Below are 26,237 nucleotides of genomic sequence, written 5' to 3' on the forward strand. Positions count from 1 at the left end.
GAGAGAAAGACCAGGTTCTATGGCACTCTTAAAACTCAGGTTTTAATCAATGTAACTGCAAAGTGAAACAGTCATTTTGACTTCAGCCCAGTTATTTATGTTTCTGCTTGGCTCATGATATTTGATTTGTAAATGACTGGTATCCTGGGAAGACTCTATATTCTATTGTAACAGAAATCCGCACTGTCTGATAGAGTAGCTACTAGCCACAGTGGTTGTTTACATTTAAACTTTACAATTAGAAGTAGAAATCTCTCAGTGGCACTCACTACATTTCAAGTTCTCAACAGCCATATGTGGTACATGTCCAAAATCACAGAAAGTGCTACAAGAGAGTGAGACTCTGCACAGTTGAAACTGACATTTCCCAACCTCCCTTAAGATATGGACACTAAACGAGTTGTTAGTAGAAATCATTGTGCTCTGTGTTCAATTTTTTGTGATGTCATGAACTGCAGCCCCCTCCTGGCTCCTCTGTCCATAGGACTTTCCAGGAAAGAATACTGGACAGAGTTACCATTTCCTCCTCCAGGGGATCTTCCCGACTTAGGGATCAAACCTGCATCTCCTGCGTCTCCGGCACTGGCAGGTGGATTCTTTACCACTGTACCACCGGGGAAGCCTAGAAGTCATTAGGAGCCCTTTCAAAGGGCCTCAGAATCAGATGGCAAGAGCACTTTGCCCTTCCCCCTTCTTTCTGCATGGAAAGACAACACAGCAGCTGGAATTCAGCAGCCATCTTAGGACCAAGAGGAAAGGTGCACCTGTACTGAGCACCCACACTTCCCTCTCCTGTCCTTTTCTCTCTCTCTCTCTCTCTACCTAGGTCATCTCATCAAATTTCATGGCTGTAAACATGATGACTCTCAAATTTACACTTATAACCCAGACCATTACTTAAACTGCAGGCTCTTAGACACATATCTCCACGTCACCATCTAATAGGTCCCTCAAATTCAGTGTGTCTAAAACTGAACTCCAGATACTCCCCTTAAAGCCTGGTCCACCTGCAACCTTTCTTGCTGAGCTTTAATAAATGTATTAAGTCATATAACCACAAGCACAATCCCATTAGAATATTTTTATCACTTCCAAACTGCCCTCCTGATTCTGCAGCCAAGCATGGATGCCACCTCCCACCCCATCTCCGGCTTCTGGAAAACTCTGATCTGCTTTCTGCCTTTTGAGCTGGTCTTTTCCCCAGAATCACAGTAGTAGCCTTTTGAGTCTGGTTTCCTTCACTTAGCATAATGCTTTAGGGATTTGTGCATATCATTCATATCATAAAAATACATATATCATATCAAGCACTTCATTCTTTGTTACTGCTGAGTAGTATTCCATTGTACAGCCTTTCAAACGGTAACAGCTGCTTACCTATTCTGCTGTTGGGCATTTTATAAGGAAAAAAGCAAGCTGCACAGCAGTGTGCCACAGTATGCTTCCGTTTGTATAAAACACAGCTTTGCGCATTCACTGACAAGTTCTTGGAAGACATATACAAGAAATTGGAACTTTGGGAGAGAAATGGGGCTGCTGAGAGACATCCTCTCTTTCTATAACTTTACATACAGCTTTAAAAATTGAGTAACTATGTGCATATATTACTGATTTTAAAAAAAGTTTTAAGATGACCTCCTCCATCTAAGGTCTGTATCCTTTTCCCAAAATGTACAACTTTTGGGGGACTATTTCTTTGACTTATCAGGCTGATTAATAGATTTTATCAAGAGATTTAAGCATTTTTTCCAGCTAAAGAAGAAAATCTTGTGGTTTTCCTTTCTCCTCTTCCTCACACAGAGGTTTTCTTGACTCCAACTTAATCCTTCCTTGTGCTAGCTAAGTCGCTTCAGGTCACTCTGCGACCCTACAGACTGTATACCCTGCAAGGCTCCTCTGTCCATGGGAACTCTCCAGGCATGAGGTTGCCATGCCCTTCTCCAGTATATCTTCCTTAACTGTTTCTTAAACAAGAAAATAAAATCCTCCAACAGCACTGAAGATTGACATTCGATGGATCCAAACACTCTGCAAACTCACAGTCTTGTCATGTGTCTGAAGCTGGCCCTAAGGCATTATTTTCGATGTGAAAATGGAAAACAACTACAACATCTGGGCAGATCCCAAGGAGTGTCTCCGAGACTGTCTGCTGGCTGGTGAGCTGCCCACCCTTTGCCAGGCCAGGACCCGGTAGTTTAATGTCCCGACTCCCTTGCAGAATCCTCCAGCAACACAGGAGAACAGCCTCCTGAACATCTGCAGCTACTCAGAGAAGCCAGTGTGCTTTTATATTCCCTTGTCCAGTGTGGAGTGTTTTGTTTTTTTTTTTAACATTAATCCTGTTGTTGGCTCCCTTGATAGAGTCTGACACGTGATTTTGCTCACCAAAGGTCTTCTGGAGGCCTTTGGAGGGGGTCTTGGATCCCCACAGTTGGGAATGAGGCAGCTGACCCCTTGTTCAGCCTTGCCTGGGCTTCTGCATTGCCCTTGTGTAGACTCAAAACTATCACCCCAGTTGCCCCACTACTGAAAAGGCTCTGGTCTCATGGTCAGACATGACTACCCGACCCCATAAAGGGCTGGCTCTCTCAAGGGTTCGTGCAGGACTTGAAGATAAAGCAGCAGAGTTACCATCCAGGTAAATAAAGAGACCAGAAAACCATGGAGTGATGCAGGAATATGGCCATGCTTCCAAAACTGTCCACTTCATCATCTCACGCCATCATCTTCCAGCCCGAGGTGCAAGAGAGGTGAGAAGCCCCACCCTGCAGAGAAGTTCTTGTGACCACAGACTCCAGCCGACCCAACTGGCCACTTCAGCACAGCTTGGTCTGACAAGCATCTATTTCATGCTGCTCATTCCCAAAGCAGGAGTCAGACAACACGGAACAAGCTCTGAGTGGACAGGAAGCTGATGGCAATCTCCCTGGAGCCAAGGACACCGTTTGGCTGAGGATGTTTAAGACATCATGACTTACTAAGCCTTCAAACACAGACAACCCTTAGGCAGGCAAGAGCAGGGAGTCACTGCTAATCAGAGCAGGGCATAACCACGGTTTAGGGCTTCCAAGATGGGGCTTATCGCACGGTTTCCCATGGCACATTGGCCAGGCCCTAAAAAAGGACCCACATATTTGGAAATTTACTTCACAGTCAATATTCCTTTAGTCCTTCTGATTGCATCAGAGAGAAAGTTCAGCATGGTGATGCCAGCATGTCTTCAATACTTCCCCAGCACTCCAAAACTTCCCCTTTGAACACATAGGAAGAGCGGGTCACTTCCTCAGAGACATCAGCAAATAACGGAGCCCAGTCAGAATTCAATGACATTGTTGTGTCCTCAAAGTATTTCTGTTTACAGCTACTCTCTCTTTTGGCAGGCGATAATTGGTGTTCTTTTCATTATAGGTGACTGGAATGCAAAAGTAGGAAGTCAAGAAACACCTGGAGTAACAGGCAAATTTGGCCTTGGAGCACAGAATGAAGCAGGGCAAAGGCTAATAGAGTTTTGCCAAGAGAACGCACTGGTCATAGCAAACACCCTCTTCCGACAACACAAGAGAAGACTCTACACATGGACATCACCAGATGGTCAAAACCGAAATCAGATTGATTATATTCTTTGCAACCAAAGATGGAGAAGCTGTATACAGTTAGCATAAACAAGACGAGGAGCTGACTGTGGCTCAGATCATGAACTCCTTATTGCCAAATTCAGACTTAAATTGAAGAAAGTAGGGAAAACCACTAGACCATTCAGATATGACCTAAATCAAATCCCTTATGATTATACAGTGGAAGTGAGAAATAGATTTAAGGGACTAGATCTGATAGATAGAGTGCCTGATGAACTCTGGTCAGAGGTTCATGACATTGTACAGGAGACAGGGACCAAGACCATCCCCATGGAAAAGAAATGCAAAAAGGCAAAATGGCTGTCTGAGGAGGCCTTGCAAATAGCTGTGAAAAGAAGAGAAGTGAAAAGCAAAGGAGAAAAGGAAAGATATAAGCATCTGAATGCAGAGTTCCAAAGAATAGCAAGGAGAGATAAGAAAGCCTTCCTCAGCGATCGATGCAAAGAAATAGAGGAAAACAACAGAATAGGAAAAACGAGATCTCTTCAAGAAAATTAGAGATTGCAAGGGAACATTTCATGCAAAGATAGGCTCGATAAAGGACAGAAATGGTATGGACCTAACAGAAGCAGAAGATATTAAGAAGAGGTGGCAGGAATACACAGAAGAACTGTACAAAAAAGATCTTCATGACAAAGATAGTCACGATAACGTGATCACTGACCTAGAGCCAGACATCTTGGAATGTGAAGTCAAGTGGGCCTTAGAAAGCATCACTATGAACAAAGCTAGTGAAGGTGATGGAATTCCAGTTGAGCTATTTCAAATCTTGAAAGATGATGCTGTGAAAGTGCTGCACTCAATGTGCCAGCAAATTTGTAAAACTCAGCAGTGGCCACAGGACTAGAAAAGGTCAGTCTTCATTCCAATCCCAAAGAAAGGCAATGCCAAAGAATGCTCAAACTACCGCACAATTGCACTCATCTCACACGCTAGTAAAGTCATGCTCAAAATTCTCCAAGCCAGGCTTCAGCAATATGTGAACCGTGAACTTCCAGATGGGCAAGCAGGTTTTAGAAAAGGCAGAGGCACCAGAGATCAAACTGCCAACATCCGCTGGATCATGGAGAAAGCAAGAGAGTTCCAGAAAAACATCTATTTCTGCTTCATTGACTATGCCAAAGCCTTTGACTGTGTGGATCACAATAAACTGTGGAACATTCTGAAAGAGATGGGAATCCCAGACCACCTGACCTCTCTCTTGAGAAATCTGTATGCAGGTCAAGAAGCAACAGTCAAAACTGTACATGGAACAACAGACTGGTTCCAAATAGGAAAAGGAGTACGTCAAGGCTGTATATTGTCACCTTGCTTATTTAACTTATATGCAGAGTACATCATGAGGAACGCTGGGCTGGAAGAAGCACAAGCTGGAATCAAGATTGCCGGGAGAAATATCAATAACCTCAGATATGCAGATGACACTACCCTTATGGCAGAAAGTGAAGAGGAACTAAAAAGCCTCTTGATGAAAGTGAAAGAGGAGAGTGAAAAGGTTGGCTTGAAGCTCAACATTCAGAAAACAAAGATCACGGCATCTGGTCCCATCACTTCATGGGAAATAGATGGGAAAACAGTGGAAACAGTGTCAGACTTTATTTTTTTTGGCTCCAAAATCACTGCACATGCTGATTGCAGCCATGAAATTAAAAGACACTTACTCCTTGGAAGGAAAGTTATGACCAACCTAGATAGTATATTAAAAAGCAGAAACAGGAAGGAATAAGATGGCGGAGGAATAGGACGGCGAGACCACTCTCTCCCCCACAAATTCATCAAAAGAACATTTGAACGCGGAGTAAAGTCCACAAAACAACTTCTGAATGCTGGCAGAGGACGTCAGGCACCCAGAAAAGCAGCCCATTGTCTTCGAAAGGAGGTAGGAAAAAACATAAAAGATAAAAAGCGAGACAAAAGAAGTAAGGACGGAGCTCCATCCCGGGAAGGGAGGCTTTAAAAAGAGAGAAGTTTCCAAACACCAGGAAACACTCTCACTGGCGAATCTGTGGCGAGCCTTGGAAGCTCAGAGGGCCACATAACCCTCGTTTTTTTTTTAAAGATTTTTTTAAAACCCACAGATTACCCGCCAAACGGTAACTCCCAGCAGAGAAGCAGCACAGACGCCTGCGTACGCCATTCGCAACCGGGGGCTGGGCAGGGAGGAGCCGGCTGAACTGCTTAGAGAGAGGACTGGGCTTGAATGCCGCGAGAACAATTTAAGAGAACTGGGGAATGCAAAGCAGACTGTGGGATAGCTTCCCCACGAAAAGGTGGAAAGCTCTAACCTATGACTCAGCCAGCCCCGCTCAAAGAATAAAGGACTGAGCAGAGTGAGCCGGCTGCGGCTGGCCCATCCCCCATCCCCCGCCGAGACAGGCAGGGAGCGCAGCCAGAGCCAGAGCGGGCAACCACGGCCCCAGAAAGGCATCTGATACAAACTGCAGACAGGCTTGTTGCTAATCAGGACTTCTTGGCCTCAGGCTGGTCGATATCCCCCTGAGAAGGTGCACCGGTTGTACACCCAGAAAACTGAGTGGCGGGGACTGGGGAGGCGATAAGTTGCAGAGACCGCGCTCGCCAAACACCTGGTCCCCTGAGCTGCTCGGACCGGGGAAGGCACAAAACGCAGGCCCAACCAAGTCTGCGCCTTTGTGGAGTACCCGAGAACCTGAACTTGAGCCGCTCAGACCTGGGAAGTGCATACAACCTGGCGCCGGCCTCGGACAGTTCCTGGCAGAGCAACCTAGAGCCTGTGCAGTGTAGACTGGGACAGCATACGTGCTGTGAGCGGGGGCAAACCCAGTGTGGCCGAGACACTGCGAGTACTCCCCACAGATGCCAGTGATATTCGTCTGCAGCGTTCCTCCCTTCCCAGAACAGGACTGAACAACTGAGCCTTAAAAAGTGTCCACCCACCCCCTAGTATCAGGGCGGAAATTAGACACTGAAGAGACCAGCAAACAGAAGCTAAAACAGAGGGAACCACCTTGGAAATGACAGACAGAGACATCTAGAGACTACTCCAAGAATAAGACCAAAAACCAGAGGCAAGAGGCTTAAGCCAGAATCCTGAGAACACCAGAGAACTCCTGACTCCAGGGAACATTAATCGATAGGAGCTCATCAAACGTCTCCATACCTACACTAAACCCAAGGGTCAACAAGTTCCAGAGCAAGACATACCACGCAAATTCTCCAGTAACACAGGAAACTAGCCCTGAGCTTCAATATACAGGCTGCCCAAAGTCACTCCAAACCCACTGACATCTCATAACTCATTACTGGACACTTCATTGCACTCCAGAGAGAACAAATCCAGCTCCACCCACCAGAACACCGACACAAGCTTCCATAACTAGGGAACCTTGACAAGTCACCTGTCCAACCCCACACACAGCAAGGAAACTACATAATAAAGAGAACTCCACAAACGGCCAGAAGAGGGAAAGGCCACCCCAAGCAAAGCATTATAAGCAAGATGAAGAGGCAGAGAAATACACAGCAAGTAAAGGAACAAGATAAATGCCCACCAACACAAACAAAAGAGGAAGATATAGGGAATCTACATGAAAAAGAATTTCGAATTTTGGTGGTGAAAATGATTCAAAATCTTGAAAGCAAAATGGAGTTACAGATAAATAACCTGGAGAAAAGGATTGAGAAGATGGAAGAAAGGTTTAATAAGGACTTAGAGGAAATAAAAAGAGTCAATATACAATGAATAATACAATAGATGAGATCAGAAACACTCTGGAGGGAACAAACAGTAGAATAACAGAGGCAGAAGACAGGATAAGCGAGCTAGAAGATAGAATTGTAGAAATAAATGAAACAAAGAAGAAAAAAGAAAAACAAATTAAAAGAAATGAGAACAATATTAGAGACCTCTGGGACAATGTTAAAAGTTCCAACATTCGAATCATAGGAATCCCAGAAGAAGAAGACAAAAAGAAAGACCATGAAAGAATACTTGAGGAGATAATAGTTGAAAACTTCCCTAAAATAGGGAAAGAAATAATCACCCAAGTCCAAGAAACCCAGAGAGTCCCCAACAGGATAAACCCAAGGCGAAATACTCCTAGACACATATTAATCAAATTAACAAAGATCAAACACAAAGAACAAATATTAAAAGCAGCAAGGGAAAAACAGCAAATAACACACAAGGGGATTCCCATAAGGATAACAGCTGATGTTTCAACAGAAACTCTTCAGGCCAGGAGGGAATGGCAAGACATACTTAAAGTGATGAAAGAAAATAACCTACAGCCCAGATTACTGTACCCAGCAAGGATCTCATTCAAATATGAAGGAGAAATCAAAAGCTTTACAGACAAGCAAAAGCTGAGAGAATTCAGCATTACCAAACCAGCTCTCCAACAAATGCTAAAGGATCTTTTCTAGACAGGAAACACAGAAATGGTGTATAAACTCGAACCCAAAGCAATAAAGAAAATGGCTACGGGATCATACTTATCAATAATTACCTTAAACGTAAATGGGTTGAATGCCCCAACCAAAAGACAAAGGCTGGCTGAATGGATACAAAAACAAGACCCCCATATATGTTGTCCGCAAGAGACCCACCTCAAAACGAGGGACACATACAGACTGAAAGTGAAGGGCTGGAAAAAGATATTCCATGCAAATAGAGACCAAAAGAAAGCAGGAGTAGCAATATTCATATCAGATAAAATAGACTTTAAAACAAAGGCTGTGAAAAGAGACAAAGAAGGAAACTACATAATGATCAAAGGATCAATCCAAGATGAAGACATAACAATTATTAATATTTATGCACCCAACATAGGAGCACCGCAATATGTAAGACAATTACTAACAAGTATGAAAGGGGAAATTAACAATAATGCAATAATAGTGGGAGATTTTAATACCCCACTTACATCTATGGATAGATCAACTAAACAGAAAATTAACAAGGAAACACAATCTTTAAATGATACAACAGACCAGTGAGACCTAATAGATATCTATAGGACATTTCACCCCAAAACAATGAATTTCACCTTTTTCTCAAGTGCACATGGAACCTTTTCCAGGATAGATCACATCCTGGGCCATAAATCTAGCCTTGGTAAATTCAAAAAAGTTGAAATCATTCCAAGCATCTTTTCTGACCACAATGCAGTAAGATTAGATCTCAATTATGGGAGAAAAACTATTAAACATGCCAACATATGGAGGCTGAACAACACGCTGCTGAATAATGAACAAATCATAGAAGAAATCAAAAGAGAAATCAAAATATGCATAGAAATGAATGAAAATGAAAACACAACAACCCAAAACCTCTGGGACACTGTAAAAGCAGTGCTAAGGGGGAAGTTCATAGCAATACAGGCACACCTCAAGAAACAAGAAAAAAGTCAACTAAATAACCTAACTCTACATCTAAAGCAACTAGAAAAGGAAGAAATGAAGAACCCTAGGGTCAGTAGAAGGAAAGAAATCGTAAAAATTAGGGCAGAGATAAATGCAAAAGAAACAAAAGAGACCATAGCAAAAATCAACAAAGCCAAAAGCTGGTTCTTTGAGAAGGTAAATAAAATTGACAAACCACTAGCCAGACTTATCAAGAAACAAAGGGAGAAGAACCAAATCAATAAAATTAGAAATGAAAATGGAGAGATCACAACTGACAATACAGAAATACAAAGGATTATTAGAGAATACTATCAGCAATTATATGGCAATAAAATGAATAACCTGGAAGAAATGGACAAATTCCTAGAAAAGTACAACTTTCCAAAACTGAACCAGGAAGAAATAGAAAATCTGAACAGACCCATCACAAGCACGGAACTAGAGGCTGTAATCAGGAATCTTCCAGCAAACAAAAGCCCAGGTCCAGACGGCTTCACAGCTGAATTCTACCAAAAATTTAGAGAAGAGCTAACACCTATTCTACTCAAACTCTTCCAGAAAATTGCTGAGGAAGGGAAACTTCCAAACTCATTCTATGAGGCCACCATCACCCTAATCCCAAAACCTGGTAAAGACCCCACAAAAAAAGAAAACTACAGGCCAATATCACTGATGAACATAGATGAAAAAATCCTTAACAAAATTCTAGCAATCAGAATCCAACAACATGTTAAGAAGATCATACATCATGACCAAGTGGGTTTTATCCCAGGAATGCAAGCATTCTTCAATATCCACAAATCAATCAACGTAATACACCACATTAACAAACTGGAAAATAAAAATCATATGATTATCTCAATAGATGCAGAGAAAGCCTTCGACAAAATTCAACATCCATTTATGATAAAAACCCTCCAGAAAGTGGGAATAGAAGGGACATATCTCAACATAATAAAAGCTATATATGACAAACCCACAGCAAACATTATCCTCAATGGTGAAAAACTGAAAGCATTTCCCCTAAAGTCAGGAACAAGACAAGGGTGCCCACTCTCACCGCTACTATTCAACATAGTTCTGGAAGTTTTGGCCACAGCAATCAGAGCAGAAAAAGACATAAAAGGAATACAAATTGGAAAAGAAGAAGTAAAACTTTCACTGTTTGCTGATGACATGATCCTCTACACAGAAAACCCTAGAGACTCTACCAGAAAACTACTAGAGCTAATCAATGATTACAGTAACGTTGCAGGATATAAAATCAACACACAGAAATCCCTTGCATTCCTATACACTAATAATGAGAAAATAGAGAAATTAAGGAAACTATTCCATTCACTGTTGCAACGAGAAGAATTAAATACTTAGGAATATATCTACCTAAGGAAACAAAAGACTTGTATGTAGAAAACTATAAAACACTACTGAAAGCAATCAAAGAGGACACTAATAGATGGAGAAATATACCATGTTCATGGATTGGAAGAATAAATATTGTAAAAATGAGTATACTACCCTAAGTAATTTATACTTTCAATGCAATCCCTATCAAGCTACCAACGATATTTTTCACAGAACTAGAACAAATAATCTCACAATTTGTATGGAAATACAAAAAACCTCGAATAGCCAAAGCAATCTTGAGGAAGAAAAATGGAACTGGGGGAATTAACCTGCCGGACTTCAGGCTCTACTACAAAGCCACAGTCATCAAGACAGTATGGTACTGGCATAAAGACAGAAATATAGATCAATGGAACAAAATAGAAAGCCCAGAGATAAATCCACGTACCTATGGACACCTCATCTTTGACAAAGGAGGCAAGAATATAAAATGGAGAAAAGACAGTCTCTTTCACAAGTGGTGCTGGGAAAACTGGTCAGCCACTTGTAAAAGAATGAAACTAGAACACTTCCTAACACCATACACCAAAATAAACTCAAAATGGATTAGAGAGCTAAATGTAAGACCAGAAACTATAAAACTCCTAGAGGAGAACGTAGGCAAAACACTCTCCGACATAAATCACAGCAGGATCCTCCATGACCCACCTCCCAGAATATTGGAAATAAAAGCAAAAATAAACAAATGGGACCTAATTAAAATCAAAAGCTTCTGCACAGCAAAGGAAACTATAAGTAAGGTGAAAAGACAGCCTTCAGAATGGGAGAAAATAATAGCAAATGAAGCAACTGATAAAGGATTAATCTCCAAATTATACAAGCAGCTCCTGCAGCTCAATTCCAGAAAAATAAATGACCCAATCAAAAAATGGACCAAAGAACTAAACAGACATTTCTCCAAAGAAGACATACAGATGGCTAACAAACACATGAAAAAATGTTCAACATCCCTCATAATCAGAGAAATGCAAATCAAAACCACAATGAGATACCATTTCACACCAGTCAGAATGGCTGCTATCCAAAAGTCTACATGCAATAAATGCTGGAGAGGATGTGGAGAGAAAGGAACCCTCTTACACTGTTGGTGGGAATGCAAACTAGTACAGCCACTATGGAGAACAGTGTGGAGATTCCTCAAAAAATTGGAAACAGAACTGCCATATGATCCAGCAATCGCATTCCTGGGCATACACACCGAGGAAACCAGAATTGAAAGAGACACGTGTACTCCAATGTTCATTGCAGCACTGTTTATAATAGCCAGGACATGGAAGCAACCTAGATGTCCATCTGCAGACGAATGGATAAGAAAGCGCTGGTACATATACACAATGGAGTATTATTCAGCCATTAAAAAGAATACATTTGAATCAGTTCTAATGAGGTGGATGAAACTGGAGCCTATTATACAGAGTGAAATAAGCCAGAAAGAAAAACACCAATACAGTATACTAACACATATATATGGAATTTAGAAAGATGCAAATGATAACCCTGTATACGAAACAGCAAAAGAGACACAGATGTATAGAACAGTCTTTGGGACTCTGTGTGAGAGGGTGAGGGTGGGATGATTTGGGAGAATGGCATTGAAACACGTATGTTGTCATATGTGAAACGAATCACTAGTTCAGGGTCAATGCATGTTATAGGATGCTCGGGGCTGGCATGCGGGGATGACCCAGAGGGAGGATAAAGGGAGGAAGGAGGTGGAGGGGGGTTCAGGAGGGGGAACTTATGTAAACCCGGGGCGAATTCATATCAATGTATGGCAAAACCAACCAATATAATATTGTAAAGTAATTTGCCTCCAATAAAAAATAAATTAATTACAAAAAAAAAAAAAAAAAAGCAGAAACATTACTTTGCCAACCAAGGTCCGTCTAGTCAAGGCTATGGTTTTTCCTGTGGTCATGTATGGATGTGAGAGTTGGACTGTGAAGAAAGCTGACTGCCAAAGAATTGATGCTTTTGAACTGTGGTGTTGGAGAAGACTCTTGAGAGTCCCTTGGACTGCAAAGAGATTCAACCAGTCCATTCTAAAGGAGATCAATCCTGGGTGTTCATTGGAAGGACTGATGCTAAAGCTGAAACTCCAATACTTTGGCCACCTCATGCGACGAGTTGACTCACTGGAAAAGACTCTGATGCTGGGAGGGATTGGGGACGGGAGGAGACGGGGACGACAGAGAATGAGATGGCTGGATGGCATCACCAACTTGATGGACTTGAGTTTGAGTGAACTCCGGGAGTTGGTGATGGACAGGGAGGCCTGGTGTGCTGTGATTCATGGGGTCGTGGAAAGTCAGACACGACTGAGCGACTGAACTGAACTGAACTGAATTGGTGTTCTACTTATAGGAGTGTACAAATTGTTTTATCTGAGTCAAAAAGTCAATGGGAGAAAAATAGGAAATACAATACCACAGGAGGTACATGTTCAAGACCAAAAAATGCAAAAACCATGCGGGTGGTAGGTACATGGTTACACATGGAGATAAAACCAAGGCCTGCGGTAACTCGAGTGCCCGAGATGCTGGGTGAACACAATCACTAAGGCTGGTAAGTGTGAGGGGCATGTTCCAGAAGAAAGGGGGTCAGTTCACCTTGACAAGAGCCCAGGGCACATGTGAAGTGATGTGGAAATGCAGCTGGACAGGTAAATTGGGCTAGTTTCAGGGAGAAGTGGAGACACACTGGGGCTTGTGGACTCAGGGAGAGATGCCAAGGAAGCAGCTAGAACTGTCTTGGCTCTGCTGACCGAGTGAGGCCCTGAAAATGGACCCACACCCCCAGAAGGATGCAGGTTATCATAGAATTAGGTACTTCCTTCCCTGGCGGCTCAGTGGTAAAGAACTTGCCTGCCACTGCAGGAGACGTAAGAGACGTGAGTTTAATCCCTGGGTTGGGAAGTTCCCCTGGAGGAGAGCATGGCAACCTACAGCAATATTGTTGCCTAGAGAATCCCATGGGTCTCAAAGAGTTGGACATGCCTCAAGTGACTGAGCACACGCACACGGAGGCCCCACGAGGGCTGTGAATGGAACAAAACATGGGACAACACAGCGAGCCTGGGAGGCAGGTGTCAGCCAAAGCAGCTTTCTGTGATCCAGATACTTATCACCATATATGGAATGAAAACTTCAGGGCGAAAAGAACGAACGGGGGAAAAAGAGATTGGAATAGGCTTAAAGAAAAAAAAAACCCTAAAGATAGCCTAAACAAAACACACCCAGCCCCTCGCGCCTGCCTCCCTGTCTGTGTGCCATATGGCGTGTGATAAGCGAGAATGCTTTTATCTCTCTTCCTTCACTTTCTATAAAGCCCAGCACCAGCCCCACGGAGAAGGCTGCACAGTGCTCTCAGGCCCTGCTGCCCTAAGGAGCAGCTCCCAGCCCCCAGTCCCGCTCCAGGAGATGGCCAGGCTGCCATTCCCTGCCCCCAGCACCACAGCCTGCCTGGGCCCCACAAGGGCCACTGCCTTCACAGCTGCTTTCCCACAACTGGAGAAACCACAGGCCAGGCCAGCCGAGCCACAGAACAAACACCCAGCCAGTTCAGTAGCTGTCACCTTCGCTGGTCCCTCTGCCAGTCCCCAGGGTCCTCTGCTATGGCCCAGACAATGCCTGGTAGGAGGAAACTTCCCACATGTCTATAAATTATCATGCCACCTCAAGCATCTCCTGAGCCACAAAGGCATCAGAAGCTTGTGCCTTCCTGATTGCTCCTGCCACACTGGTCTCCTTGCATGACAAAATGACCAGGCAACAGCTATATTCTAAATTTTCTAGATGCCTAGTTCACTGAAGCCCTGCTCTCTTGTTCTTCCCTAAAATGACCCAAATAATAAAAAAGTCCGAAATGCAGTACTTGGATGCAATCTTAAAAATGACAGAATGATTTCTGTTCATTTCCAAGGCAAACCATTCAATATTACAGTAATCCAGGCCTATGCCCCAACCAGTAACGCTGAAGAAGCCGAAGTTGAACGGTTCTATGAAGACCTACAAGAACTTTTAGAACTAATACCCAAAAACGATGTCCTTTTCATTATAGGGGACTGGAATGCAAAAGTAGGAAGTCAACAAATACCTGGAGTAACAGGCAGATTTGGCCTTGGAGCATGGAATGAAGCAGGGCAAAGGCTAATAGAGTTTTGCCAAGAGAACGCACTGGTCATACAAACACCCTCTTCCAACAACACAAGATAAGACTCTACACATGGACATCACAGATGGTCAACACCGAAATCAGATTGATTATATTCTTTGCAGCCAAAGATGGAGAAGCTGTATACAGTTAGCATAAACAAGACGAGGAGCTGATTGTGACTCAGATCATGAGCTCCTTATTGCCAAATTCAGACTTAAATTGAAGAAAGTAGGGAAAACCACTAGACCATTCAGATATGACCTAAATCAAATCCCTTATGATTATACAGTGGAAGTGAGAAATAGATTTAAGGGACTAGATCTGATAGAATGCCTGATGAACTCTGGACGGAGGTTCATGACATTGTACAGGAGACAGGGACCAAGACCATCCCCATGGAAAAGAAATGCAAAAAAGCAAAATGGCTGTCTGAGGAGGCCTTGCAAATAGCTGTGAAAAGAAGAGAAGTGAAAAGCAAAGAAGAAAAGGAAAGATATGAATGCAGAGTTCCAAAGAATAGCAAGGAGAGATAAGAAAGCCTTCCTCAGCGATCGATGCAAAGAAATAGAGGAAAACAACAGAATAGGAAAAACAAGAGATCTCTTCAAGAAAATTAGAGATTGCAAGGGAACATTTCATGCAAAGATGGGCTCGATAAAGGACAGAAATGGTATGGACCTAACAGAAGCAGAAGATATTAAGAAGAGGTGGCAGGAATACACAGAAGAACTGTACAAAAAAGATCTTCACGACCAAGATAGTCACGATAACGTGATCACTGACCTAGAGCCAGACATCTTGGAATGTGAAGTCAAGTGGGCCTTAGAAAGTATCACTATGAACAAAGCTAGTGGAGGTGATGGAATTCCAGTTGAGCTATTTCAAATCTTGAAAGATGATGCTGTGAAAGTGCTGCACTCAATGTGCCAGCAAATTTGTAAAACTTAGCAGTGGCCACAGGACTAGAAAAGGTCAGTCTTCATTCCAATCCCAAAGAAAGGCAATGCCAAAGAATGCTCAAACTACCGCACAATTGCACTCATCTCACACGCTAGTAAAGTCATGCTCAAAATTCTCCAAGCCAGGCTTCAGCAATATGTGAACCGTGAACTTCCAGATGGGCAAGCAGGTTTTAGAAAAAGCAGAGGAACCAGAGATCAAACTGCCAACATCCACTGGATCATGGAGAAAGCAAGAGAGTTCTAGAAAAACATCTATTTCTGCTTCATTGACTATGCCAAAGCCTTTGACTGTGTGGATCACAATAAACTGTGGAACATTCTGAAAGAGATGGGAATACCAGACCACCTGACTGGCCTCTTGAGGAACCTGTATGTAGGTCAGGAAGCAATAGTCAGAACTGTACATGGAACAACAGACTGGTTCCAAATAGGAAAAAGAGTACGTCAAGGTTGTATATAGTCACCCTGCCTATTTAATTTATATGCAGAGTACATCATGAGGAACGCTGGGCTAGAAGAAGCACAAGCTGGAATCAAGATTGCCGGGAGAAATATCAATAACCTTAGATATGCAGATGACACTACCCTTATAGCAGAAAGTGAAGAGGAACTCAAAAGCCTCTTGATGAAAGTGAAAGAGGAGAGTGAAAAGTTTGGCTTGAAGCTCAACATTCAGAAAACAAAGATCACGGCATCTGGTCCCATCACTTCATGGGAAATAGATGGGAAAACAGTGGAAACAGTGTCAGACTTTATTTTTTTTGGCTCCAAAATCACTGCAGAGGCAGATTGCAGCCATGAAATTAAAAGACGTTTACTCCTTGGTAGGAAAGTTATGACCAACCTAGATAGTATATTAAAAAGCAGAGACATTATTTTGCCAACAAAAGTCCGTCTAGTCAAGGCTTTGGTTTTTCCCGTGGTCATGTATGGATGTGAGAGTTGGACTGTGAAGAAAGCTGATTGCCGAAGAATTGATGCTTTTGAACTGTGGTGCTGGAGAAGACTCTTGAGAGTCCCTTGGACTGCAAGGAGATCCAACCAGTCCATTCTAAAGGAGATCAATCCTGGGTGTTCATTGGAAGGACTGATGCTAAAGCTGAAACTCCACTACTTTGGCCACCTCATGCGACAAGTTAACTCACTGGAAAAAACTCTGATGCTAGAAAGGATTGTGGGCAGGAGAAGAAGGGGACGGCAGAGAATAGACGGCTGGATCGCATCACCAACTCGATGGACATGAGTTTGAGTGAACTCCGGGAGTTGATGATGGACAGGGAGGCCTGGCGTGCTGTGATTCATGGGGTCGCAAAGAGTTGGACACGACTGAGCAACTGAACTGAACTGAACTGAACTGAATCCTATAGAGGCACATGCCTGCTCTGCATTTCTGAGCCCTGCCCTCCAAACTCTTCTGAGCACCATCTCAATCTCTCTCCTTGTTAGTCATGTTTTGATTGAGTTAAGTACCACTAGTGGGATGGTAGGGTATCTGTCAGGTTGACTCTTCCGACTTGATGCCCAGTTAAATCTGAATTTCAGATAACCTATCAAATAAAAATTTTTTAATTTTATGGATAAGTATATCCCATGCACTGTTTGGGATGTACTTTTATACTAAAAATTAGATTTGTTTTTTATCTGAAAATTCAGTTTAACTGGAAATCTTATATATTTATTTCCCCAGTCTGGCAACCCTAGATATCAGCAGACACAAGGATAAACAGCCTTGGGCAACTCTATTCTTCCCTATTTAATCCTCAGAAGCCACCACAGAAACGGTCCTGCCTCTGGCCTGCACCTCTTTATTGCTATTTTCTGAGCACTGTATGCAAAAGCCCTGCAGGCTTTGAGAGGCCCTGTCTTGCAGCCAAGACCCCGGTAGCTACACAGGAAAGGCTAACCTCTCAGTCAAAGCCAAAAGTCACAAGATTCCTGAAGGAAAGTATCTGTAGAAGAGACCAGAGTAAAGAAGCCCATGGGGACATCCCTGGCGATTCAGTGGTAAAGAATCCACCTGCCAATGCAAAAGATACAGGTTTGGTCCCTGATCCAAGAAGATCCCACACGCCACAGAGCAACTAAGCCCTGTGCCACAACTATGGAACCTGTGCTCTAGAGCCTGGGAGCCACAGCTACTGAAGCCCTCGTGCCTTACAGTCCATGCTCCACAACAAGAGAAGCCACCACAATGATAAGCTCATACACAGCAACTAGACAGCAACCCCAGCTCGTCGCAACTAGAGAAAAGACTGTGCAGCAATGAAGACCCAGAACAGTCATAAACAAATAAATTTTTAAAATATTAAAAATAAGGAGCCCAAGAGAAGACACCCCACCTCCAAGGAGTGTGAAGACACCACGTGCAAGCCCTTGAAGGCCTAGCAGTGTCTGGCATGACAGCCTCATACCCCCAAGTGTGATCACGAGCCAGCATCGTCTAAGACCCAGAGAAGTGGGTGGCCCCTTGGCTTAACAAGAGCATGAACTGCTTTATAAAAGGCCTTCACCCATATGGCCCAAGGGCAGCTAGTCTGGGCAGGCCCCAGCACGAGTCCTGGCAGGAGACAGAGCCCAGCCCCACCGAAAAGCATCTCAGGGGCATGGACTCAGGCTCTGGGCCAAAGTGCCATGGATGTGTGGGGCATTCTCTATCTACAAGCCAGAAGCATGTAGAAGCAGCTGTTATTCTCCTGTTCTGGCACGAACAACACAATAATAGAGGGACACTTCATCTCCAATCCATAGACTATTTTTGGTATCATCCAGAAAGCCACTGGCTAATAATAACACGTTGAACTACATGTAACTGCCATTTTTGTAAGTCAAGAATGTTAGAAATTGGCAATTACATATGATCCAACCAAATAATAATAATGCTGAGTGCCTGCTGTGTGGCAGACAGTGTGCAAGGCCCTCTAAGAGTATTTCATCATATAATACTTAATCTTAATTCTGTGACTACCTTTCAAGGTAAGAGATGCAGAAACTGAGACACACAGATGTCAAACCAGGACACACACCAGGTCTGTGTGACTCCAGAACCACATTCATCTTACTGACCGTGTGGTTGGGTCCTGGGGGTCCTTCCACCTCCTATATGCTGTCTGTCTTTGCCTAGAGCGTCAGTGGCTGGACGTTCCTGAGGCACTGGGCACCAGACTCCCAACCTGATAGTACCTGTCTACACATGGGCCTCTCTAAGTAATCAAAACCTGGCTGCCGGAAACTAGAAGCAAAGTATATTTAACAAATAATTTCAAGAGGAGAAAAACACTTTGAAAGTTTATGTAGAGTGAGGGGGAAAGGGGCCATAAAATCCACCCCTAAAATAAATAGAAAGTAATCAAGAGAGAAAAATCAAACCAGCTGTAAAACACCTTAACCATGACTACGAGGTAACATGGAATGAATCGCTGACGAAGGCATCAGGTACAGCATGATGCAGCACCACCGCTGATCCAAAGGCATGTGCTTTTGTGGCTCTCCTCTGAAAAGACTACTGAACCTCATAGAGGGGGGAGGACAAGAAACCTCCCAAAAGAAGAAGGCAAGGCCAGAAAGCCCTGTTCTCAGAGGCGAAGACCAACACAGGAAGATCAACGAAGAGCTGCCCAACTCCCACTTCCAAAAAAGAAGAAACGAATGTTCTCCTCCTTGTAAAATAAAATTTTGAAAGAGCATACATAATGCAGAATAAAAGTTTCCACCAGTTGCAAATGAACATCTGCAGAGATCAACGTTTGAGGAAAAAGCAACTGACCTTCACGTGGGCCACATAGTGATGACACGTCTCCTCCAAGTTCACCAGCCGCAGCCTCTCAGAGACCTGACCCACGGACTCTCCCAGCAACACGAAGTAGACCCTGGGCAACTGGCTCTTCTCTTTTTTGGCCACATCAGCCGTCAGAACATAATTCAGGCCTGCCAATGAATAAGGTCAACATGTGAGTGAGGACACACACAGTCACAAGGCCCCCTCCAGACGCCCTTAGAGGGTCACACGCCCCCTTCAGATGACATGCAGCCCTCCGCTGCAGAGAGGATTGACGTCAGGCAGCCCGGATCAATACCATCTCACAGAGAAGAATGCAGACAGGCCCCCCGCAGAATCCAGAGAGACCAGGCTAGCCTGTCTTCCTGGGGATTTTCTGGGCTTCACATATCACAGCTCCCCCTGATTTAAACCTCATGAGTTATCAACTGAGCCACGAATATACACATCAATGGTTAGCTGTATCCAACACAATTCGTGTCCTAAAAGGCAGGCATCAGAGCAAACCTACAGAATAATAAAGAGAAGCTAGTGAAACTACTGGGCTTCCCTGGTGGGCTCACAGGTTACAGCGTCTGCCTGCAATGCGGGAGACCTCGGTTCGATCCCTGGGTTGGGAAGATCCCCTGGAGAAAGAAATGGCAACCCACTCCAGTATTCTTGCCTGGAGAATGTCACAGATGGAGGAGCCTGGTGGGATACAGTCCACGGGGTCGCAAAGAGTCGGACACAACTGAGCGACTTCACTTTCACTGAAACTACCAAAACCACGTGGAATACCGACTCCTACAATGAAACGGGTCATATGCCCAACACAAGGGAGTTATCACTCCCCCACAATAACTCTGACTCATCGCACAGATGTAGAGTAGGCCTCTATAACTGCAGCATCTATTGGACTGTGGCCATCCATGGTCCACTGCGCTGGGCACTGTGCAGGCATACGAGACACACCAAAGAACAACATGGGCAAACCCCTCCTCTCATAGAGCTTTCATGCAAGGAAACACAGAAGAGGCTGAAGCTGACTTCATTCCCAGGCCGCCATGGGGTGGGACCACATGATTTAACAGTGCCTACTGGAGTTGGTGATGGACAAGGAGGCCTGGTGTGCTGTGATTCATGGGGTCGCGGAGAGTTGGACACGACTGAGCGACTGAACTGAACTGAATTGGTTCAACAAAATCATGACCGCCATGAGGTCTACATTGAGGTGCACCCCTAAAAAAGAAAACCTCATCACCTGTGCCTCAAGGTGTAATGCCAGGGTGACAGAACCTATTGTGACAAAATGCAGGACTTTAAAACATGGTCACAATACAGAACACACATTGCATAAACCCAAAAGTTTTCACCTCCATTATTTCAGAGTTTGTCAGTAAGTATGTGACAATGTTTTATTAGGTAAGCATGGCTTTAGTATCAACAGAACCATTTCACCGCTCTTCTGTACCACATAACACTTTTTTACATAATCCTATTTCTTAGCTGCTTTGTGGATTCAGGGGAGCATGGCATTTTTAAAGTGAGAGGAAAGGAGCGTCTGTCCCTAGAATGACCAGATGAGACTGCTGAGCAGTGGGAAAACGGATGACCCAGCCCCTGCCCTGGCTCCACACACGAGCCTCCTAGTAGCTGGGCTCTTGTACCCCAAAAAAGTAACCTCATGCCTGCCAGCATTTAACTATATGAGCTGGGACCGTGGGGATGGCTCTGCCTTTTAATAACATCAAAGGGATTAGCCACTAGGGAAGGTATGAAGGGGGAAAGTGACCTGGATAGGCATTCGGCAGCTGCCACAGGGCGTATTTTTGACGCATTTAATGGTTTTCTTGGGCCTCTGCCATCTCAGGGACTTTGCCAGGCCATGCCAGCAGATTCCTGGTCAGCAAAGGGAGGTCTGCCCCAGCTTGTTTATTTCAGCAAATAGCTGATTTCCAAGGTGAAGCTGGGTCACCAAGAGGTACCTGAGACCTGGATGGTGATATGATTGAAAAGAGAAGAACGCATACAGGAAAGTACTTCAACAGAGAAAGCACAGGAGCCTGCACAAGACTTACACACCTGCTCAGACTGCAGTGGGGCAGGAAAGGAGGCAGACTTGCAGAATGTGAAAGCTTTCAGGCAAGCCTAGGGACCAACTCGATCAAGACCCTCATTTTTTCAGATAAGGAACTGATGCCCCAAGAAGGAACAAGTAAAGCAATTATCCTCCAATTAAAAATAAATAATTTTTTTAAAAAAGAGGGAACAAGACTTGCTCCCGGCCAGAGAGCGGAGTCTGGAGCTCTTCTCATCCCCGATGTTGGGCCATTCCTATCACAGTGGTTCTTGGTACGTTTTTTACATTATTGGATCAAAATCTCACATTCTTTGAATGCACAGACAGCAGAATCAAACAAGTATAGAGATCTGGAACTAAACGTTGGCCAATTTACTTTCTCTTGATCACAATTTCCCTAAGCAACAGCCAAACAATAAGAAAGAATAAGTAGAAATGAAGTAAGTTTCCAAGTTCCATTTAGCAAGGTCAGGACAGGAGATGGACATTGCTGAAGATGAGCCAGAAGACCTTGCTAAATGGGGTCCCCTCTGCAGTCCCCATCTGGCCATCCTGCCAGGTGAGGGAGTCACAGATGCCCTTCCATGGCTGGACGTGAAGGGTGACCATGGAGAGAACAGCGCGTTTGAACCATCTCATTAGCAATGAATGGCCAAGCCCAGAGAAAAGTGGGTGGAAATGAGCACAGGAAGACAGAGCAGATAGCATCAGTGCCCCACCCACATCCTTTTGGCTTTTGCCATTTCTCTGCTGTCCAACCCAACTTCCAAACTGCTGGCACCTGCAACCCCGTTTCCCAAGGGCTTTGGCGGCCCCACCCACTGGAACAGCCAGCCAGGAGCACCAAGGACTAAAGCCCCTGGGACAGCCCTCAGGAAAGTGTGACCCCAGCTCCCCGGTCCCCTGGGTGGGGTAACTGTGAGGTGTGTCTACTCTGGCTCCCAGGCTTCCCCAGCAGGCTTCCACTCTAGCAGTCCTGTTAACAGAGGTAACAGGTTCAATAACACATGCTCTATTCTGCTGCTGTGATGGTTTCTGGTCAACCTGACTAAACCATGGTATTTGGTCAAACACCTATCTGAACATCACAGTGAAAGTACCTTTTAGATGAGGTTGACATTTACATCAGTTAGTGCTTAGTCACTCAGTCATGTCTGACTCTTTGTGACCCCATGGACTGTAGCCCGCCAGGCTCCTCTGTCTATGTGGATTCTCCTGGCAAGAATACTGCAGTGGGTTGCCATGCCATCCTCCGGGGGATCTTCCCAACCCAGGGATCGAAGCTAGGTCTTCCTCATTGCGGGTGGATTCTTTATCGTCTGAGTTTCCTTCAAATAAAGCAAACTACCATCCAGGATGTGGGTGGGCCTAACCTAATTAGTTGATGGTCTTAAGAGAAAAAGACCAAAGGTGCTCCCGAAAAGGAATGCTGCTTCCAGACTGCCTCTGAGCTACAATATCTTATACTTACATATACAGTATCCAATATCCTCATGATTCTGTTTCTCTGGTGAACCCCAAATACTGCAGCTGACTTCCCTTCCTGTCTCATGGTCTTGCTTTCCTATTGGTATTTCCTGGGATCCCCTCCTGAATCAACAATGTGCATTCAAATCTTTGCCACAGGCTTTACTTCTGCAAGAATTTGAATTAAAATGGGGCAAGTCCAGAAAACAGAATGAATTTGACCCTCCATATGTGCCAAGAACTGAGCAGGTATTTTACAAACATCAAGCTTAGTTCCCCAAAACCCTGTCTAACTGCAGAATCACTGGCCCAATATATTTCTCTTGCAAATCAAGGGAGAAGAGAAATAGCTCTGAGTCACTAACCCTGATCGGAGGACCAAAGCCGCTGTTCTGCTCTGGGTGGAGTGTACTCACGCCAACAAGCTCACTTATCAGATATTTCTAAAGTGTGAAAATGTACCATCAGACCAGATTCATCTGATTCACCAAGTGCAATCATTTTGGAAACATTTCATCTTTTGAACTGCCTACTCAGAGCTTCTCCTTGATTTAAAACGTGGTATTTTAAATTATGCAATAAGAAGTTAGCACCTTACCAAATCTCTTTTACAACAAAACCAAGAGACACATCATGGGAAACCCAGCCTAAAGGAGGAGGTAGCTGTTGGAGTGGGAAAAAGGGCAGAACATCCTGACTCTGAGCTCGACCGGTGGTTTTTAAACAGCTAGCACCCCAGGTGTGCCTAAAAGGAAGCCCCCACCACCACCGCCCCAAGCAGCAGAGGAGATGCTGGAGAAACAGCTGGGCAGCTTGCTTGGCTCGGCAGCCCGCCCTGTGGGAAGACGGGAGCATCAGGCTGGCAGAGTTGCCAATGGCCTCCCCAGCTTAGTCAGCCGGGCCCGGGGAGGCAATGGTTCTGATTAGGGCCTGCTCCAACAGCACACATCACAGCCTCAGCTCTCCTTCTGGCAGCCTGTGTCCCTGCCATGTCGAATGATGTCATCTTGATGGAAAAGCTGATCTGCCTGGAGTCATGCTTCCAGCCTCCTCCTTTCCCTACCCCCCAGCTGGTTCCCCAGGGCCCCCCAACACCGGCCCGGGCCAGCAGCAAGCCAGCTGTCTCGCATCAACGTGGCTCTGGTCGCTCCCGGCGAGTTTTGATTCAGTCCCATTCTCCATTAGAACATGATTTCAGCTATGAAATTCTACCAATAAATCCTCCTTCCAGACTTATTCTGAGCTTCCCTTCACGTTTTCCAGAAGACAGGGGAGAAAGAGACTGTTCCTACTCTCCTAACTTTTCTTACCCTCCCCCCAAGCAATGAGGTGGTAATTACAGTAGGTTGCCCTCTCCTCATAGAACATGGACTTGCCTCATTATTCCATCTCCATGCTGCTTGAGAGACCAGAAGGAGCTCAGAAAATGTTCTCCACGTGCAAACACTCTCTGGAGTAAAAATGCACCCCGAGGACCAGAGGAAAGGTCTGGGTACAAGCTGCCTGGTTCAACCCTGTTTCTGCCACTGGTCTGCATGACCTTGGTGCCATTTCTCAGGACCTGGCTGTACTGCCTGTCTGAGGACAGGACAAGCCCCTGCTCACTCTCAGCCTCACCAGACTGCATGAGAGCCACGGAAATATGGGGGTGCCAGGTCAGAGCAAAGAACACAACCACTTAGGGCTCAGCCCTGTCTGGTTTCCACCTAGCTTGCCGGGGATAGTCCAGAATTGACTGCTTGAGTCTCAGCCTCTGAGGACTGACAAGCGCGTTTAGGCTTCAGCCTGGCCAGCAAGTTAGGTACAGGCCTGGTCTGCAAGTAAGGAGCAGAGGCCTCTTAGGCACAGCCATCACCGGCCTTGCTTATGGCAGCCAGGAGGCTCTCAGGAGCCTCACACTGTTCCCCAGGCCAAGAGTGAAGATTAGTAAGACCTGAGATGGGCTGAACTCTTGTATTAAAAGGCTTGATGAAACATTATAAATGTGCTCTTGGTGCTGCCTAAATTGAGCATGTTGTCTGCAGCGCAGGACTACACAGGACCAGCCACACATGCTCCATGAGGGCAAAGACATTGCCTGGTCCGTTCCACCCAAGCACACGGTCTGGCACTTCTTAGAACTTAATAACTATCTGTTGACTGAATGAGCCACATAGGAGTTTCAGTGACTCCCTGTGACGCGTTTAGAAAGCTGTTGCTCTGCTCGGCTGTGGCAAGGACTCTGCAGACCTCCTTTCTGCCTTGCCTGTGGCTCTCTGGGAGACCCTGCCAAGATGGAGAGCTTGAGGGAGGCTGCAAGGCTGCAGGAGGGGAAGCTTAACCCAGTGACCGTTTTCCACGCAGCTGCTTCCAACAGCAGTTAATTCTCCTCTCTTCCCCTCCCCCACACCCCAAGCCCTAGAGCCAGCCTCACTGCAACCCTGAGATATACCAGTGGCACCAACCGGTGTCCCCACCTCCAAGGTTTAGATGCCAGGTCCGCAAGGTCCCTTCTCCAAGCTTACAGGTTCTGATGACCCCAAGCAAGTGGTCCACCCTACATATAACATTTTCCCTTTATTATCCTTGACCAGAGGTTCTCACATCCAAGCTAGCTGCAGGTTTGTTAAAACCTAGGTTGCTGGGCCTTACTCTCAGAGTTTCTGAATCATGCAGAATTCACATTTCTGACAAGATTTCATGTGCTGCTGTTGTGGCTTGTCAGGAACCACCTTTAAGATCCCTCATAGAGACCTACAAGCAGCTCCCTGCGGTTACAACTAGGTCCTCCATGATCTGCTTAACTGATTCCCAGTGTTAAATTCTCTGTTAAAACAACTGGTGTGGTTTCCGTTCTCCTGGATGGACTTTGCTAGGCTGTCATGGGGGCTAAGGTAGAGTTGCCCCCATAGAGAACCGCTCTATTTCCCATAGTACCACCAGAAGCCACAGTGGCCCCTCTGGTGGCTTGGGTCACCAGCTGGCCCTGAATGTCCTGTGCTCAAGCAGGAGCTGAGGGTTTTCCATTACAATACAGAAAATGAAGAGGCAAACAGAGACCCTTTTCTATGTGTATGCCTGAGCTCCACCAGGTCCCAAGGGAGAGAATAAGCTGAACAGATGACTTACTGCTTACAGTCCCCCCAAAACATTCTCAGGGTGATCCCACAGCTGAAGATGCCAGCAGACATATACTACTTCTGACAACTGTTCAGAAGTACCAAGCACAACACTGGGCACATCCTTATTGCACTGCCCAGGCTGTCCTGTCCAAACACAGCAGTTCTGCTGACAAACTCTGCTCTGGATACGCAGACATTCAGAGGTAACTGGAAGATGCCCTCTTGCCAAGCACGCCACGGCCCAAACCACCACAAACATGTTCTTGTATCTTCCTCCAGCAATGACAG

At 44.9% G+C, this 26,237-nt stretch overlaps 1 protein-coding gene across 1 annotated transcript in view; it reads right to left on the reverse strand.

Moving 5' to 3' along the window:
- The window catches only part of ITGA9 (integrin subunit alpha 9), a 383,781-nt gene that overhangs the window by 267,684 nt on the left and 89,860 nt on the right, over window positions 1–26,237 (reverse strand). Inside the window, exon 15 of the mRNA XM_055414653.2 lies at window positions 19,308–19,468. Within this exon, the coding sequence (XP_055270628.2) occupies window positions 19,308–19,468 (161 nt within the window). The remainder of the gene's footprint in view (window positions 1–19,307; window positions 19,469–26,237) is intronic.

The sequence above is a fragment of the Moschus berezovskii genome, chromosome 24 (genome assembly GCF_049115385.1).
Source record: "Moschus berezovskii isolate FMDL1 chromosome 24, NW_MosBer_1.0, whole genome shotgun sequence".
In the NCBI taxonomy this organism is placed as follows: domain Eukaryota; kingdom Metazoa; phylum Chordata; class Mammalia; order Artiodactyla; family Moschidae; genus Moschus; species Moschus berezovskii.